At 40.3% G+C, this 20493-nt stretch overlaps 1 protein-coding gene across 1 annotated transcript; it reads left to right on the forward strand.

The window, feature by feature from the left end:
- The first annotated feature begins 108 nt into the window (after positions 1–108).
- Positions 109–20394, forward strand: LOC133486856 (sterol 26-hydroxylase, mitochondrial). Its single transcript, XM_061792611.1, has 10 exons — positions 109–3274; positions 3739–4056; positions 5044–5234; positions 7875–8062; positions 9389–9586; positions 11900–12066; positions 13393–13562; positions 13645–13726; positions 16626–16832; positions 17906–20394. The coding sequence occupies exons 2-10, from the start codon at positions 3817–3819 to the stop codon at positions 18029–18031; spliced, it is 1569 nt and encodes a 522-aa protein (XP_061648595.1). The 5' UTR covers positions 109–3274; positions 3739–3816; the 3' UTR covers positions 18032–20394.
- Positions 20395–20493: the final 99 nt, after the last annotated feature.

Below are 20493 nucleotides of genomic sequence, written 5' to 3' on the forward strand. Positions count from 1 at the left end.
GCTTCCAGTGGCTTCAGTTTTTCAGCGCGTTTGTTTGCCGTTAGCTTATCGTAGTTAGCATGTTTCGTCTGGTAACACATCTTAATATTAAATTCTTTGAAAACGGCCACAGTCTCTAGGTAAATTAGGCAGACACAGTTGTTTCGTATGTCAGTGAAAAAATCCACTTTTCCTGGACATGGCGGCCCTCGTTGTCAACTTTCCTCTTTTTAGTTTCAGTTGCCATTTTAGAAATGGGCTAAAAACATACCACAGGGGTAGAAGTTCACACAGGGGTCACGCGACGAGAGTGCGGCCACAGGTCTACTGCCACCTTCTGGTGAAATATAAAACGGCTTTTTTTTTTGTATGTGTGTATTGTTTACTGTGGTAAACTGTGCTGGCGGGCCACATATTGATTTTATGACATGATGCGTCGGGCCGGAGGAAATTTGGACACGGGCCGGATTTGGCCCGCGGGCCGGACTTTGTGCATAACTGATCTAGACTAACTATTTTTGTGCTGTGGTTCGCACCCGTATTCCACTTGTCTGTTCTGTCCCTCTGTCTGTCCCCTAAAATCATTTTCTGTCTGACTTCATTTTCAATAAAGATCAGAATAATAAAACAATTCAAAAATAAGCACAGGGAGTATTTCAAACTCCCCTGTTGCACAGCAAAACTGTTGCAGCACGAAAGGCATGCAGATGCACCATTGTGCATGGCCATGGAGCTGAACAGGACAGGTAAAAAAAATAAAAACAATTCTAAATCACAAGAATTAAGTCTGGTATTCATCTAAATACGAAAATAAACAAACTGAGTCTGCTTAGGGTGGCATGGTGGGCGACTGGCTAGAGCGTCTGCCTCAGTTCTGAGGACGGGGGTTCAATCCCTGGCCCCGCCTGTGTGGAGTTTGCATGTTCTCTGCATGGGTTTTCTCCCGGCACGCCGGTTTCCTCCCACATCCCATGCGTGGTAGGTTGATTGAATACTCTAAAATTGGCCGTAGGTGTGAATGTGAGTGCGAATGGTTGTTTGTTTATGTGTGTTCTGCGATTGGCTGGCAACCAGTTCAGGGTGTACCCCGCCTCCTGCCCGAAGATAGCTGGGATATGCTCCAGCACTCCCGCGACCCTAGTGAGGATAAGCGACTCAGAAAATGGAGGGCTGGATGGAGCCTGCTTAGACTAATACCACACAAACAATTATGTTTTCATATTTTTATTGAAAATAATGTAAGCATTCACACGACAGGGAGGAAAAAGTAAGTGAACCACGAGACTACGGATTCTCCAAGACCTCATCAGTCAGGTGTGAGCCAATCTGGAGTCCAATCAATGGTCTAGATTGGAGGTGTGGCTTCAAGCTGCTCTGTCCACAAGAAAACACCAGTTTAGAATTGTTTCTTGTCAAGAAGCATTTCCTGGTGTTTACCATGCCTCGCTCAAGAGAGCTCTCAAAAGACCTTCAATGTAAAGAATTGGTTAATTGTATAAACCTGGAAAAGGTTACAAAAGTATCTTGAAAAGTCTTGCTATTCATCAGTCCACAGTTAGACAAATTGCCTATAAATGGAGGAAGTTCAGCACTGTTCCTTCTCTTCAAAGGAGTGGCCGACCTATAAAGATGTCTGCAAGAGCACAGCGCAGAATGAACGCTCAGTGAGATACAAAAGAACCATAAAGTGTCAGCTACAGACTCTGAGAAATCTACCATATACCTAAAACATTCAACAAGAATGGGGTTCATTAGAGAACACCAAGGAAGATGTTGCTGTCAAAAAGACATTGCTGCATGTTTGAAGTTTGTCTAAGAGGACTTGGATGTTTCACAGCAATACTATAAAATATTCGCTGGACAGATGAAACCGAAGTGGAATTGTTTTGGAGAAACACAATGCCATGTGTGAAAGATAAATGGCAGAGCACACCAACATCAAAATCCAACTGTGAAGTATGGCGGAGGGAGCATCATGGTATGGGTGTGCTTGTTAACTCAGGGCCTGGACAGCTTGCCATCATCAATGGAAAAAAGAATTCACAAGTGAATCAAGCTGTTCCAACAGTGGAAGATCAAAAGAGGATGGGTGTTGCAACAGGACAATGATCCAAAACACAGAAGCAAACCAACAACAGAAAAAGAAAATATGTAGTGGCCAAGTCAAAGTCCTGACCTCAACCCGATTGAGATGCTGTGGCATGACAAAGCTATTTACACCAGACATCCCAGGAATCTTGCTAAACTGCAACAGTTTTGTAAAGTGCAAAGGTCCAAAATTCATCTTTGTTTGTGCACGTCTGATCTGCAGCTACAGGAAACGTTTAGTTGAGGTTATTGCTGGCAAAGGAGGGTCAACCAATTATTAAATCCAAGGGTTCAATTACTTTTTCCTCCCTGCCCTGTGAATGTTCACCTTCTGCTCTATAAAAATAGGAAAAATAAAGATGTCAATTGGGCACTCGACAGTCCAACATTACTCCTCCTGTTTTGCCTCATGTCTCCTTCATGCTGAGCAAAGCCGCAGAAAACCAAATCGGGACAACATTTGAACTCGGTGCACTGCTCCATATTGGTAAAATCCATGTCACATGGTTTATGGATGACATGTTGTTGCTGTTCCCGGCACTCTTATCCTCTGTCAGTTTCTGACCTTTTTAAGTGGATTTTTGGCATTTATTGGCATTTTTTGTCCAAATAGTTACTTGTGTAACTGTAGACTATTCCGCTAATCCTGGATAAGCCGTGCAAATGCATGGTTTCCAGAAAAAAAGACGACTCATGCGGGAGCTAAAACCTGTATTCATCAAATATTAATTCAACATAATCTGTCATCATTACTTTAAAGAGATGAATCATGAATTGTGTTAAAAGGGATATTTTTGGGGGTGCACGCCTTGGTAACAAAAAAATAATGTGTGATTTGTGAGGATTCATCACTAGTCGATGTAGTGACGTTATGTCGAGCTGGGTGCCAATATGGCGCCCTCTCCTCTCAGCGTCCACACTTGTTTTTCCCCCCCCTCCCCCTTTGATGCAGACAGCCTGCAAAACAGCCGCATTTTGAGGGAGGCGGGGTACCCCTTGGCCTGGTCGCCGGCCAAGCATTCGCAGTCACAGACATGAGCCTACCATGCATGTTGTGGGAAGGTGGGAAGTACCCGGAGGAAACCCACGTGAGTACGGGGGAGAACATGCAAACTCAGCACAGGAAGGCTGGAGCCTGATTCGAACCCCGACCTTACACCTGCGAGGCAGATGGGCTAACCACGGGGTCTCTGTTCCGCTTCAACAGGTAATTATAAAAACAATTTCAAAATGCGAATGAATTGCTTTTTTAAAATATAGATTATGGAACTAATTGCAAACATTTGACATTTATGAAATGGTTATTATAATGAGTTATGAAGTTTAAAAATGAGAATATATAATAGTTGAACATATGCTTAACATTTGTAGGCATTGTGATAATTGGTTATTCAATAAAAATGTTACATCCACATTATTGTTGTCATTATTTCCACATCAAACGTGGATCCTTGAGCATAAAAGTTTGCACACGCTTAAGAGTGTAAACAATCGGAGGATGCCCACTCGGTGGTCTGGCAGCTTTTGTATCTCGGAACGTGGAGTCATGACGTCGATTGTTTTTGGCACCGATGCAACGTTCCTCCCACCTAGCACTCTAACGTGTTCCATCATGTCAGTGTGCGCCAAGTGGATCGCTCAATGTCAAAGTCCGTATATTTCCCCATGCAGCCGGCTGCGCCATTTGCAAACGAGAGGAAGACGCTCGCACGAGCAGCGCCGCGGGCACAAGAGAATTGAGAGCGCGACATGTTCGCCAGGGTTGTCGCCGGCTGGGGTTTGCGGACCCACCGACACCGACACCGACCCCGCCGCCTCGGGATCCACACCAAGGCGGCCGCGGCGGAGCCTCGGGAGCCCGCGCGCCTGCCCGCCTCGTCCACCTGCGGCCGGGTGAAGAGCATGGACGAGCTGGGCGGGCCGAGCTTCGTGAGCACGCTCTACTGGCTCTTCGTCAAGGGCTACTTCCAAAGGACGCAGCAGATGCAAGTAAGATGGACGCCTGCGGGCTGCTCCTTTCGAGTTCTCCTGTGGCGTCGTTGTTTTGTTGTGAATCTCCTCAGAGATTGTCTTCTGGTGCGCGATGATGCGCATTAAAAAAAAAATACGGTTACAAATGTTAAAAGCAAAAAAGTGCAAGTATTAGAGGAAAAAGTCGTAATGTCTCGTACGTCGTTACATATGGTGCAAGTTCAATTTGAACATTTGTTAAAAATATGACAAGAAAAAGTTGTCATGTTACGAATTATTACAAATGTTACGCGATTCAAAATGTAATGAGAATTTTTTTTTTTACTTGTAAGATTACAAGAAAAAGTCATCTTACAATATTGAAAATTTGATGATGCAAAAGTCGTATTTTTACAGAGAAAGAGTCATAATTTTACAATAAAATTTCAAATGTTACGACAATGTCATAATGTTATGATATAAATGGTGTGAACAAAGTAATGTTACAAGACAAGTAATGTTTTGAGAAAAATCTCCTAATGGTGACAATGAATAATGTTACAATAATAAAAATGTTATAAGGAAAAAATAGTAATATAAAAAGTCACTGTTACAAGCAAAAGTTTTGATGTTACAAGAATAAAGTGTGAATGTTATGATATACATTTTATGAGGAAAAGTCACAAGAAAATGAAGGAAACAAGAAAAGTCATAATGCTATGAGAGTCGAAATGTATACGTCAATGCTAAGAAAGAAAATTATACAAGTTGACAAGATCCTCAAGAATCGTAATCTTAACACAGTTGTACATTTTAAGACCGTAATATCGATCCATCCATCCATTTTCGGAACCGCTTATACTCACTAGGGTCGCGGGTGTGCTGGTGCCTATCTCGGCTGACTTCGGGCGAGAGACGGGATACACCCTGAAGTGGTCGCCAGCCAATCAAGACCGTAATATTCTAACATTATTTTGGTATCATGACCACCTTTTATAAACGCGGGTGGGTCTGTACTTCATGCAGATCGAGCACAAGAAGCTGTACGGGCCCCTGTGGAAGTCCACGTACGGGCCCCTGGTGGTGGTGAACGTGGCCAGCGCTGAGCTCATCGAGCAGGTCCTGCGCCAGGAGGGCCGATACCCGGTCCGCACAGACATGCCGCACTGGAGGCGCTACCGGGAGTTCCGCAAGCAAGCCTACGGACCTCTCACCGAGTGAGTGTCCTCAAATAACCCTGCTGCTGCTTTCGGCCACGTCACACGCTCAACTGACTGATGCAGGTGGAGACAGGCTTCAGCAAAGAGATGTGGAATGTGGGATGAATTTTCAGAGACCGTGGAAGCTTCAATTGGACAGAAGTGGGATTGATGATCTCGGTAATGGGGAAGGGACAAATGAAACGCGGAGTGAGTTTCCGGGACTCTGTCTGAAGCGGGAGGTCGTGAGAAGAAAGCCAGCCAGATTGGCCCACCTTGTATTCGGGGGTCGGGGAGCGATGACGGCCCGCGAGCTGTTTATTGCGTGCGGCGGACCGGGACGTCTTTCCAAACTGCCTGGATTCTCCGGAGATGATCCTTGACGACGGGGACTGCCACTGCCTGCTTATGTTATTTAAATATTAGGGGTTGGTAACTATAGCAAGCCATGAATGTCGGTAGCGTACTCAATCCATGGGAGGAATGAGCTCCAGGAGGAGGGATTGTGTGCAGCAACACAACGGAGGGCAGATTCAAGGGATTGGTTTGCCCGCTCCGCCTGGCCGTTGGTCTGCGGATGATATCCTGACGACAAGCTGCCTGCTGCGCCCACCGCTTTACAGAATTCCTTCCATACCAGGGAGGAGAACTGAGGACCTCTGTCAGAGACAATATCGATGGGAATACCGTGGAGTCTAAAGACATTCTGGACAAGGAGGTTAGCAGTGTCGAAGGGGAGGGGTATGTCATGGACAGATTTGGAAACGCGATCGACAATAGTGAGAATGATAGAGATACCTTCAGAAGGAGGTAGACCGGTAACAAAGTCCAGAGCGATATGGGACCAAGGGCGGCTAGGGACAGGCAATGGACGCGGCAGCCCAGCTGGGGGCAGCTGTGAAGACTTCAGACGGAGCAGGCTTGGACGAACTCCCGGGTGACTTGAACAAGGCTGGGCCACCAGAAATGCTGCTGGATGAACTGAATGGTGCGGGTGATGCCAGGTTGACAGGTGAGTTTGGAGTTGTGAACCCACTGAAGAACGTAAGAGCGTGCGGCACCGGGTACGAACAGGCGGTTTTGAGGCCCGGTCTTGGGATCCGGGTGAGTCTTTTGGGCTTCCTGAACCACCTGTTCGATCTGCCAAGTGGCTGCTCCAACGAAGCACGAGGAAGGAAGGAAGGATGGGTTCCGGTGCGTCAGGACTGGAGGGGGGTGAGTAAAGTCGAGACAGGGCATTTGGTTTGCTGTTTTTGGAGCCAGGACGGAAGGAGAGACTGAAATTAAACCAGAGAGCATGTCAAGGATTAAGGCGTCGGAGAGGCCATTGAAACCCCCCCCCCCAAGCGCTGCATCGTCCCACCTGCATTCACCTGCGAATATCCGGAACTCGATGGAATATTCGTCTGCAGATTTAGCGCCCTGCGTGAGCGTGAGGAGGCGACGGGTGGCTTCTTTGCTCTGAACTAGGTGATCAAATACTTTGCGGAGTTCGGCGGAAAAAGAATCGAATGAATGAAGTACCGGAGAGGAGTTATGCATAATGACGTGGAGCAATTTGCTGCTTTGCCGCAGAGGAGTTTAGGTACATATGCTACTTTGGAACGGTCGGTGGGATATGACAGTCTTTTTTCCAATTTTCAAGCAAAAATCTGTCATGTGACGAGATGAGATTTTAATACATCAATATAATATCCATCCATCCATTTTCCGTACCGCTTCTCCTCACGAGGGTCGCGGGCTTCTGGAGCCTATCCCAGCTATCTTCGGGCAGGAGGCGGGGTACACCCTAAACTGGGCGCCAGCCAATCGCAGGGCACATAGAAACAAACAACCATTCGCACTCATATTCACATCGATGTGCAATTTAGAGTTTTAAATTAACCTAGCATGCATGTTTTTTGGGATGTGGGAGGAAACCGGAGTAACTGGAGAAAACCCACGCAGGTACGGGGAGAACAGGCAAACTCCCCACAGGTGAGGCCACCGTGGCACCACCATATCAAGTCATATGTCAAATGATTTTACGATAAACAGTCATAATGTTACAATATTAAGAATGTTATGCAAAAGTCGTAATCTTATGAGAAAGTTGTAATGCTACGAAAAAAAGTCGCAATGATATGATACTACAATAGTTATGAGGAAAAAGTTATAATGTTACGAATTGTAGTCACAAGAAAAAGTCACAATTTTAAGAGGAAAGAGTTATGTGAGAAAAAGTTGTAATCTTATGAATATTACAAATATTGCGAGAAAAAGTCATTTTACAATATTCCAATTGTTTGGAGGAAAAAGTCGTAATGTTACGATATTACCATTGCTCTGAAAGAAAGTTGTAATATTACGAGAAATTCGTAATGTTAAGAGATGAAATCGTAATCACGATTTACGAGAAAAAGTCGTAATAAGATGAGAAACAATGTCTGTTTGAAGCTATTGACTATATGTACATATAATATTGAATATATATATATTTTTTTCAAGAAATGTTATGTGAAGAAAGTCCGAAGTTTCGAGGCTAAAGTCCGATTTCATTCAGAAAAAAAATCTGTAATATAACAATAAAGTTGTAATAATAATATGCTAATGTTATTGTAAGCATGTTAGCTTCCGAGCTAACTCTTTGGATGGTGTTGCATTCAAATTTTTTTTTAGGATGGGGGAAAATTGGCATCGCATCCGCAGCATACTGAACCCTCGCATGCTGAAGCCCAAGCACGTGGCCTCCTACGTGGACACCATCAACCCGGTGGTGGCCGACTTCGTCGAGCGCCTCTACTGCTTGCGCGACGGTGGCCTGGTGCGCGACGTCACCGGAGAACTTTACAAGTTTGCTTTTGAAGGTGAAAGACACTACGAGGACGATTTGACTTTCGCTTCACTTTCTCCACATTTTGTTAACGGTCTTATTCCAAAAATCTCAAATTCCGCGCCCAACACGCCATAAGGACAACATGGTAACAGTTTTGATGATTTGTTTTGAAAATGGATTAAAAATACAAAACAAGAAATCACATGTAGATACAATAGGTATTCACAGCTTTGCTCAGTGAAGGAAAGATGCAAGGTAGGAAGCGCGGATGGGTGAAGGAAAGAAAAAAGGACAGTATGAAAGTAAGGATGGAAGGAACGTAAAAAGAAATTAAGTGAGGAAGGATGCCAGAAGGTAGGATGGAAGTTAGTAAGGAAAGAAGGATTGTATGGAAGATGTAAGGAAGAGAGATTGGAAAGAAGGAAGTGAAAATGGTATCTAATTTGGGAGCAGTGTGGGAAAGAAGGGAGGAATGATGGATGGAAGAAAAGAAGGACACAAGGATTTTTAAAGAATAGAAGAACGAGGAAGGAAGCAAGGGGGAAACAAGGGTGGTATGAAAGGAAGGAAGGAATTAAGGATGGTATGAAAGGAAGGATGGAATAGAGGGAGGAAGAAAACAAGGTTGGAAGGTCAAATGGAAGGGAGGAAGGGGTGGAGTGTGAAAGGAAGCAAGTGAGGGAAGGGAACAGGGATAGTATGAAAGGAAGGAAAGAAGGAGACGTATGTTAGAAGAGGAGGGAAGGAAGGGTTGAAGAAAAGAATGTAAGACGGATTTAAGGAAGGAAGGGAGGGAGGAAAAAAGGATGTTATGAGAGGAAGGAAATAAAAAAAAGAAAGGATGGTGACGACGATGTATGAAAGGAAGGGCGAGAGGGAGGGTTGAAGGAAGGAAGAGAACAGGAATAGTATGAAAGAAAGGAAGAAAGGTAGCAAGGATGTTATGAGAGCAAGGGAGGAAGTAAGTATGCTATGAAAGGATGGAAGTAAGGACATGAGGATATGAGAGGAAGACGGGGAAAGCAAGGATGGTAAATTTATGAGAGAAAGGAATAAAAGTTCAAAGAAAGGGAGGAAGGTAACAAGGGTGGTATGAGAGGAAGAAAAGAAGACCGGATGGAAGGAAGGAACGTGGGAAGAAAGGGAGGAAGGATGAAAAATGGACTGAAGGAAGGAAGGAAAGAAACAAGGATAATATGAAAGGAAAAAAATCTTACCTTTTTTCCTTTCATATCTTTTTTTTCTTCCTCCTTTTCTTTCTTTCAACCATGGTAAGGAAGGAATGTGCGGCCCATTCACTTGCGGTTTGCTCTGGAGTCCGTCTGGAGTGAAATTTCAAACGACATATTCGGTGCAGGCATCTGCTCGGTGCTGTTCGAGACGCGTCTGGGCTGCCTGGAGCGAGACGTGCCCGAGGAGACGCACAAGTTCATCTGGTCCGTGGGCGAAATGTTCCGTCTGTCTGCCGTCGTCATCCTTTTCCCCAGGCGCCTCTGGCCCTACCTGCCCTTCTGGAACAAGTTTGTCGCCGCCTGGGACCACCTCTTCCAATTTTGTGAGACCACCACACACACGCACACACGCACACACTTTTAGCACTTTTACACAAAAACACACGATCGTTTGTCATTTGATCACAAAAAATGATTGCATTATTTCTTTTTGCACAAAGCATACTCATTTGTCATCTTATCACAAGTTGGTAAAATAATTTCACTTTAATCACATATACACACATAAGTGTTTTTATTTTCATCATGAAAACCAAAACATTTTTTCCATACTTTTATCTCTCTGGCAAATATTTTATTGCATTTAGCATGAGAACACTATTTTGTACATTCATTTTCATTTTTCAAACGTCATACTTTTAACATTACTTTTTACATAAAGACATCAAATAATTATGACTTATATCTAGAAAAAAAAATCATAATCTTCTATCTCGCATACAAAACCATTGTTTCTTAGCCCATAAAAATACATTCCTTTGTATTTTCATCTGAAAAACATACCAAAATTAGTTTCATCATACAAACATGTTATTGCAATGGACTTTTATCAGCAAAACTTTCCTTTTATCAGTGAAAGACCGTTTGTGTGCGTTACCGCTCATCTAGTTAGTCATCAATGATTACGTGTGCACTACGTGAAAATAGTTGGACATTAGCAAATGATCACAAGCGGGATCCTAGTGCAGGCCAATAGTCTGTCCTGACCTCCCTCCATGCACAAAGTGCATCATATCGCTCCACTTAAATTACATTCAATTTGTTAACATTTTTCTCAAACAACGTATTAGGCTTAAGTGTTCATCCAAAACAAGACAAACAAAGTATATTTAATATTACCGGAAGCCGCTGTAACATTATGCACGGTTCCAACATTAATACTGCGCTTAAATATAGGAACATACAGTAAAACAAACTGTACTTGAATAATGATTCAATTAAAATGTGTTGCACATAAAAGCTAAATAAAAATTGTACTTCAATAAAAAGTTCGTAAAGATTAAATACAAATGTCTTGGACTTCAAGGTAAAGTACAACTGTACTGTGCTTAGGCAGTGACTCTTTTGCATACCAGTAGAGGGAGCCTTCAGTGCTCTTCCCTGCTTTAGCATTTACAATTACAATTAAATCACCCAAGGCAAGCATACAGTTACAGCTAAATTCATTAACATTCGCTCAAATTAAATACATCAAGCATGTACAATTTCAGCACAATTGAAATCAAATAAAATATCAGAATGAAATTTAATGTGATTGAATTTGATTTCATTTATACGATTCCAACTAGTCATTATCGCAGTAACGCTAATGCTCTAATATTCAAGTATGAACTGAATTAGCTACATGAGAGGACCGAAATATTCGATTGCAATTAAAAGAACATTTAATTTAAGATTTAAAAAAATCAATAAGTACAATCAAATAAATGAACTAAAATAAAATATAAACTTGAATTACATGAAATATGTCAAGCGTGTAAAATTACAACTAGTCATTAACATTAACAGACACCCTTTCATCACTGTTTTTCTATTTAATTTTGATCATCTTTGATGTCCTTTTATCTGTTTTACGTGATAATTTTGGTTAGAAATGCCAACACTGTCCGTTTTAAAGCTATTCTAGTTGTCTCGTCTAGTCTGTTGATTAGAGACAGTCGGAATTCTCATTATTATGCGAGTTGTAAATGAGCTTTGCTCTGATTGGATCGATCATCTTCCCTAATTTAAATATGGAAAACAGCTTGGGTCTGATTGGTCCATGTCACTGCGTCTGCTAGATAGACGGCACCCTTCGTTGCCTAGTTTAGACTGGAATCCTTTGCATGAGTTTGATTGTGGGAGTTATTTACAGACATGGAACGCACATTCAAATACACTACTAAATATAAATATGTAGTGTTTTACAACAATACAAAACAATAGTACACTTGTCATTTTTAATGTAAATGGTGGATGAAATAGCAACGCTTGCATTCATTGCCGCCAGCATGTATTTATTTGTATTTGCTTTCATTTTGCTTTGTTGTACTCTGTTGTGTGCAGCAACGGTCAGCATTTCAAATGAGAATCTGTTCTCAATTACCTTACCTGGAGAAATGAAGGTTCAATTAATTAAAGAAATAAAGAAATCGCAGCAATTATAGTGAGCATCAATTATTCTCAGATTTTTGCTGTTAGCAGTCGGCCCCAGTTTCCAGTTATCCATCACGAATAACGGGGGTTTACTGTATCCTGGTGACCTTACTAACGGTAGCTACATGATGGCAAAAAAAAAAAAAGGTGCTATTATGTTGATGACGAAATGAAATGAGCATATGTTTTAGTGTGTGTGTATTTTGCGTCTTTGCGCACAGCGGAGGAGCTGGTGCAGAAGAAGCTGGAGGAGCTCCAGAAGAGGGGCGAGTGGGTGCCTGGTGACGTGGAAGGCGCCTACCTCACTCACCTGCTACTCAGCGACAAGATGAGCCTCACCGAGATCCTGGGAAGCGTCACTGAGCTCCTGCTGGCGGGAGTCGATACGGTCAGGCGAGGGCTATCCTCACACAAAATAATTGCATTGCATTAAAGGTCCTCTTCCATCAAAATAATATTTTTTTTATATAATCTATAATGTCCTTTTCTTTGGTTTGCAAGATAATTTATGTTGAAAATGCCCAGAATGCCCTTTTTCAAGCTATTCTAGTTTTTTTTCTTTCTGGCTAGCAGTTGGGTGACAGTGAGCGCAAGCTTTGCTATTTAATCCACAGTTACATTCAACATTTTAAATATAATTAAGTGTCATTGAAAACATGTCAACCAGTTCAGGGTGTACCCCGCCTCCTGCCCGATGATAGCTGGAATGGGCTCCAGCACTCCCGCGACCCTTGTGAGGATAAGCGGCTCAGAAAATGGATGGATGTAAAACATGTACTGTATGCCTTTAGATACTGTATTTGTATGGCTTGGTGTAGGCTGCCCAGCCCGCTGGCTTCGCTTGTTCCAAACTTGCGCTTGCGCAAATGCACTTCCAGCAGTGTGTGAAAGCTTCTCTTTAAGAAGTCATCCTCCATAAAATGGGCCCAAACTCAGCACAATTCGGGTTCCGAAATGCTTAGGGATTGCTCCCAAAATAAATTGAACCCATTTATTCCTTAACTCATCTGAGTTTGGCTGGTGAGTGGGCGTATACCAACCACGAAGTGGGCAGGTACTTGAATAATTAGTAAGTTTGTACGTCACAAACACATGGAAAGCTGATCCGGTCCTTTTGCAAGCCTTATGTTGTTTATTGTCTTTTTCATTTGATCAACAAACCCCATACCGTAATTTCTCGTCTATAATGCGCATTTTTTCCCCCAAAAAGTTGTCAATAGTGCGCATTATACATAGGTATAGGGGAAAAGGGAAAAAAACTTTCAGTTTTAAATGTTATTATACTGTAATTCAGTTAATTACAAATAATTAACCAATGATTTGAAAATAAAAAAACTATTAATCGTATGTATTTTTTTACTCTTTTTTTATTTTATTGTTTACAATAAATCAATTAGCAAATTATTTCATGAGCTAAATCAACAAAAAAATGAATAAATACATTTTCAATAACAAATTTTAGGAACATTTTGTTACTGGAACAGAATGGAATAGTTTATTTTAACTATAAAATAATAGCTCATGCTAAATTTTCAGTATGCTATATGTAATTTGTTTAATTATAATGAATAATTGTTATTTAATAAAATAATATTTGAAAATGTATCTGTAAATTTTTTTTAAATATTGTTTCTAATTTATCATTCACAATAAATCAATCAATGATTTAATAAGATAAATGAATACCCAACTAGTTTTTCTTGTTGTTCTTCAGACCTCCAACACGATCTCGTGGGCGCTGTACCATCTGGCCAAGGAGCCTAGCATTCAGGACCGACTCCACCAGGAAGTGTCGGCTGTTAGTCCTGCCTCCCGCGGGATGCCCACCGCCCAAGACATCGCCCGGATGCCTTTCCTCAAGGCCGTCGTTAGGGAAACACTGCGGTGAGAGCGCAATGTTGCCGCCGCCCAATGCCATTGTACGGTTTGTTTTGTTTTACAGCCACGTTTTGTGTGGTTGTCATAGGCTTTACCCCGTCGTACCGGGAAACGCTCGCCTCACTGTGGAAAACGAGATTGTGGTGGGAGACCATCTCTTTCCCAAAAAGGTGAGCAATAAATCACACAAACACAAACATGGTAATAGGATGTGAGAGACAAGGGTCAGAACATGTTAAATGACACTTTACATGTGTTTACACTGATGCTAAAAGTGCAGTCTGGATTAAATCTGGAGTCACGGTAGATTTGGCATGATATTGGCAAATATCATCCATTTATGACACATTTGACAGCTATACAAGTGTCAGAATATGTTCATGTTGCAGTTACACGGATGCCAAATGTGCAATATGGATCAAACCTGCTTTGACATTACATCTGCTAGATTTGACAGAGATTACACAGTAAGTGTCTGAACATGTTAAATGAATTTTTTTAATGCCAATTTTAAATGATCAGGATCCAAACTGGTCGGACATTACATCGCTACATTTAATTTTAATTAGACTTTACACAGATCTGATCGGTATTGGCCGATAATTAGCATTTTATGATGATCGGCTTTAATGTCATAATTCGCCGATCCGATCAATGATGTCATTGAACAGCTCCGCTAAAAGACATTTACTCCACGTCGCCGTCGTGTACGGTATATTCAAATCCAAAAACCAGTTTATTTTTCGTCTTGTCGCGTGTCTTTTGACGTATTACTGTAAATATCTGACCACCAATAAAGTTATTTAAAAAAAAAACACTGGCATAAATAGATGAACAAAGATACATTATTTATTGTAAATATAATTTTTGGAGCCATGAAGTACACAAGTATATACAGTAAACGAACAAGTCATTTAAATAGACACAGTGCTCCTTCTTGTGATCGGATCGGTGATCGGTTATCGTTTTTTTAAACTCAGTGATCAGCCCCCAAAATCCTGATCGTGTAAAGACAAATTTTAATTGATACCAATTGTGCCACCTGGATCAGATCTGGCTCAAAACTGGCTCCAAATAGCCACACCTGATAGGGTTGACTGAAATATATACAAATGTCTCAACATGTTAATTGACATTATGCATTAATGATGTCCAGGTTTGATTCAGATTTGATCCTGATTGCACATCTGGATCACCAAACCAAATCCGAACCAGATTAAGCGTATGGGCGTGTTGAATGACACTTTAGAGGTTACATTTATACTAATGCTCAGATTTGATCTGGATCAAATCTGGGTAAAAACTGGTTTGACGTCGACAAATATCCACGTGATAGAGTTGACAGCAATATACACAAATCTCAAAATCTCTGAACATGTTAAATGATACTTTAAATGCTATATTCACGCTAAAGTCCAGTTTTGATCCAGAATTGGTGCGGTTTTGACATTACATTTAGGAACTGAGGTCACTAATTGTTGAAGCTTTGTAGGTGGAATTCTTTCCCATTTGTTTCATGTACAACTTCAGTCCGGAGACTCCATTATCATATTTTGCACTTCATAAGGCGACACGGTAGGCGACTGGTTAGCACATCTGCCTCACAGTTTTGAGGACCCGGGTTCAAATCCGACCTCGCCTCTGTGGCGTTTGCATGTTCTCCCCATGCCCGCATGTGTTTTCTCCAGGGTAATCCGGTTTCCTCCCACATCCCAAAAACATGCGTGGTAGGTTAATTGAAGGCTCTAAATTGCCTGTAGGTGTGAACGTGAGTACGAATGATTGTTTCTTTGTGCCCTGTGATTGGCTGGCGACCGGTTCAGGGTGTACCCTGCCTCTCGCCCAGAGTCAGCTGGGATAGGCTCCAGCAGCCCGCGACCCTAGTGAGGTCCAGCGGTAAAGAAAATGGATTTTTCCAGATTCTCTCAATCTTTTGATGATATTATGGACTGTAGATGATGAAATCCCAAAATTCCTTGCAATTGTACATTGAGAAACGTTGTTCTTAAACTTTTGGACTTTTTTTTTTTTTTTTTTTTATAACTTTATTGGCCGCCAGATATTTCCAATACTACGTCAAAAGACACGCGACAAGGCTAAAAATAAACTAGCTTTTGGATTCAAATATACTGTGCACGATGGCGACGCGGAGTAAATGTCTTTTGCGGAGCCGATCAATGACGTCATTGATCGGATAGGCGAATTATGACATTAAAGCCGATCAGCATAAAATGCTAATTATCGTCCGATACCGATCAGGCCGATACAATCGGTGTAAAGGCTAATGTCTCGGTTTGATGCCTCATCAACAAATATTCACATCTGATGGTTAAGAAGTATATGCAAATGTATGAACCTGTCAAATAGCACTTAACACTGATGTCCAGGTATAATCTAGATTTGAACCTGATTACACATCTGGATCAAACTTGGCTTGAAGTCACATCAACAAATATCCACATCTGATAAAGTTGAGAGAAATATAAACCTGTTAAATGAGACGTTACATTTAAATGGACATCAAGGTTTGATTCAGATTTGATCCTGATTGCACATCTGGATCAAATTTTGTCCAGAGCAAGTGTCTGGACATGTTAAATGACACTTTAGAAGTTACTTTTACACTGACACCCATATTTGATACTGATTGCAAAACTGGTTTGACGTCTCATCGACAAATATCCACATTGAGAGTATAGGCGAATGTGTGAACCTGTTAAATGACACTTTACATATACACTGACATCCAGGTTTTATCCAGATCTGATCCTGATGACACATTTGGATCAAATCTGGATTAGACCGAGTGTTTGGACATGTTTAATGACAATTTAGACGTTACATTTACCCTGATGTCCAGATGTAGTCCCGATTGTACATCTGGATCAAATCTGGATAAAAAAGCTGGTTTGACGTCTCACTGACAAATATCCCCATCTGACAGGTTTGACAGAACAGCTATACCTTGAGTATTTGGCCATGTGAAATGACTCTTGACATGTTGCATTTACATTTACATGCCCAATGTGGATTGAGTTGATCCAAAAGGTTGCGTTGTGCCGTCCTCAGACTCTGTTCCACCTGTGCCACTACGCCGTCTCCCATGACGAGGATGTTTTCCCCGAGCCACATCGCTTCCTGCCTGAGCGATGGCTGCGCCACAGCAACGCCAGGCAGCAGCAACACCCGTTTGGGTCTGTGCCGTTCGGATTCGGGATCCGGGCGTGCCTGGGCCGGAGGGTGGCCGAGCTCGAGATGTACCTGCTCCTGGCCACAGTAGGGTTTCAAACAAGGGTTAGGCTTTCAATGTAGGGCTTCAAGACAGCATTAGGCTGTCAAAGTTAGGGTTTTAAGTCGGGGTAACGGGCTATATTTTTCACGTTTCAAGGGTTGAAATTAGGACTCCAAGATGGGGTTCAAGTTCGGGTTTAAGGCCTGAGTTAGGGTTTTAAATTAGGATTTCTAGGCAGGGCTAGGGGTTCAAAAAGGGTTAGGGTTTCAAGTCAGCTTTAGAAGTTCACATTTGGGTTTCAAGTCTCGGTTAAAGTTTTCAAATTAGCGTTTGACATTATCATATTAAAAAGGGTTAGGGTTTCAAGTTAAGGTTTTAAGACAGGGTTAGAGTTTTCAAATTATGGTTTCAAAATTAGTGTTTCAAACAACGGTTAGGGGGTTCAAATTAGGGTTTCAAGCCAGGGTTAGTGTTTCAAACAAGAGTTAGGGTTTTGAAGCCTGGTTTAGGCTTTTAATTTATGATTTCAAGCCTGGATTAGGGTTTTCAAATAACAGTTTGTGTTTCAAATGACTGTTTGGTTTTAAGTCAGGACTAAGAGTTCCAGGACAGGGTGAGGGCTTTCAAATTAGTGTCTTAAATTGGGGTTAGAGTTTTGAAATTACGGTTAGGGTTTGAAAGGAGGGTTTCATGCTTGAGTTAGGGTTTAAAACAAGAGGTTAGGGTTTTGAAGCCAGGTTTAGTCTTTCAATTTATGGTTTTAAGCTTTGATTAGGACTTTAAGTTAGGTTTTCAAAATGTGGTTTTACGCCATGGTTATTCTTTCAAATTAGGGTTTCAAACAACGGTTAGGCTTTCAAATTGCTGTAGGGTTTTTAGTCAGGAGTAGGGATTCCAAGACAGGGTCAGGGTTTCAATAAACAATCAGAGTTTAAAATTAAGGTCTCAAGGGTTTTCAAATTAGGGTTGGGTTTGAAATGAGGGTTTCAAGCCTGAGTTAGGGTTTCAAAGTAGGGTTTGAAATGAGGCTTGGGCTCACTATTTGGCCAAGTCCCATCTTTGACGTTACCGTAGTAACTCAGTCACTCACTGCGCTCTCACTGTCTGCTTTCTAAAGCTGATCGGCGGCTTTGAAGTGAGGCCCGACCCGAACGTCACCGGGCCCGTCAAACCAATCACCAGGACCCTGCTGTGCCCGGCCACGCCCATCAACCTCATCTTCGCCGACAGACCGCACACATGATGATGATGACGATGATGATGATCGAGGCTCAGTACACACGCAAACAAACGCACACACGCTCACTCATTTTGGGTGACAAATGTACTGTAATTAAGGCATGGCCTACATTACACTCCAACCAATCAGATCATTGATTCCACACACCACCTTCGTAATTGGTTAGGGTGACTGACTTGATAAATAATAAAAAGTATTTTTTATAATTTTAGTGGGCACTTGAGCAAAAAAAAAAAAAAAAAGAAAACATTTTTTTTAAGTGCATTAAAATTTCAATGTTTGATTTTTATAGTTATTTGGACCCACTGCATTTGATAAGAATTGCCAGCAGAGCTGATTTCTTCTACCACCCATTTTTTTTCGAAGCGTTAAAACAAAAATGACGTCACCTAGTGACTGTCGTGGGGTGACATTTTGGATTGAAAGGCACAGAATTTAGCTGAAAATCTTATGTTGTCACAATATCATTATAAAACAAAGGGATTCTTTCAAACTGTAATTTGATAACATCAACAATATATATAGCTGACGTACCACTAAACTTGCCTGTCACAGAGTTGACAATGGATTCAATTACAGGTTCTCAAAATGTCTTTTTTTTTTTTTGCTTGACGCAATTTGAATTGTCCTTTATATTACCCATACCATTAAATGGATCTTCAAAATACATTGTTCTAAAAAACATTTTTGGTTGACATATTGAGTGCATTCTGGTCAGTAAAATTCATGGCAGGGTATGATGTATGTATGATATGGAAAGCATAAAGTATGGCTATCATTTAATGTCCACCGAAAATATAGAAATCCTCTGATATGTAACATAATAGAATATTATAGTAATAAAATAAATAAAAATAAAACAAAGTTCCATTACATAAATAAACATGTCATATTTACAAATTAGGTAAAACGGAAATTACATTTTAAAAATTAATTAATAATAGTTCTAAATTCTAAAATGCACACAAATTCCATTAAATAATGCCAAATGTCATTAAATAAATAGAAATTTAATTAAAGTATTTTAAAAAATACATTAAAAGAACAATATTCCACTAAATAAATAAGAAATGCAATAATAAAATAATTAAAAAGAAAAGGTAATTGAATAATGAAAATGATAATTATATAACAAATAAACATTTAATTAATGCAACAAAAATGTCATTGAATAAATGAAAATGCATTTAAATATATAAAAATGTCATTAAATAAATAGAAATTCCATTAAATTATTTAAAAAAATATATTAAATGAACAAAAATTCACTAAAGAAATACAAACATTTAAGAATGAAACATTCTCTTTTATGTTTAGTTTGAATGTTAACTTCAAGTAGGACAGTGCTCGTGTCTCAAATATTTGCTCACAAGCCAAAGAATAAAATCGCCCCAAACGACAGATTGTATTTTGAGAACCTCGTAAGTCTTTAGAGCGCCTCGCTGTTGTGCCGTGGAATTGATCCGATGGAATATAGTCCCGCCGCCTGCAGCTTTAAATGGATGTATTTTTGTAGCTCAATCACACAGTTATGTGTAAATGCTAAATATAAGTAGCATACATTTTTTTTCAGGTCTTAGTCGTGATATTTGATTGACCGTTGAGCAGGGCACAGTTTCCACACATTCAGCGGCCACGGCCACAGCATTTGAGAGCATAAACAGTGGCTTGATTTTTCACCAGCCTCATTTTACATTCTTAGCCATTTTTGGGGGGGAAATTTAGCATGGTTGTCACTGTAACAACACTCTTTTCTGTGCTGTGTCAAACTTACAAGATTATTTCACCGTGCCGCATGAAAATAAAAAATTAGGAATAATAATAAAAAATAATGATATTTTTAATTTTATAGTTACTTTTACTTTTAATTTTCTTTCATTTTTATGATGGTAAGTGGCATTCGAATTGTTATAATGTATAAATGTTTGATTCACTTTTTATTTAATTTATATATTGTGTATTAATGAATGACAATAATTTCAATAAATTGTAATTTTTAATATAGAAATGTAATAATTGTATTATTTTTAAATTGGATTTATTTTACTTAATTTATTTTTCTAGAAGGGGGCAGTCACTGCCAAGCGGTTTATTTAATTTATTTTATGCTACATTACATTTTTTCATTTATTTAAAAAATTATAATTTATTTTACTTTTATATTTGCTACATATTTTTAATTTTTAAATGGCATTTATTTTATTTTACAACTTGATTTATTTTGTTTTAAATTTTTTGGATGATGGGCGTAAGGTTTCAATAAAAAAAAAATTACACATTTATTTTTTTTTTTACTGTTGGTTGTTGGGGGTGGTGTACCTAATGTTTCATTTGTCTTTTTTATCGATTAAAAAAAATCTCATTCATGTCATTTTAAAATTCCAATTTAATTTGTTTTATTTTTTGTAGAATGTTTGTGTACCTAATGAAGTGTGCTGGTGACGCCCCCCCCACCCCACACACAC

This window comes from Phyllopteryx taeniolatus, chromosome 12, assembly GCF_024500385.1.
Source record: "Phyllopteryx taeniolatus isolate TA_2022b chromosome 12, UOR_Ptae_1.2, whole genome shotgun sequence".
Taxonomy (NCBI): Eukaryota; Metazoa; Chordata; class Actinopteri; order Syngnathiformes; family Syngnathidae; genus Phyllopteryx; species Phyllopteryx taeniolatus.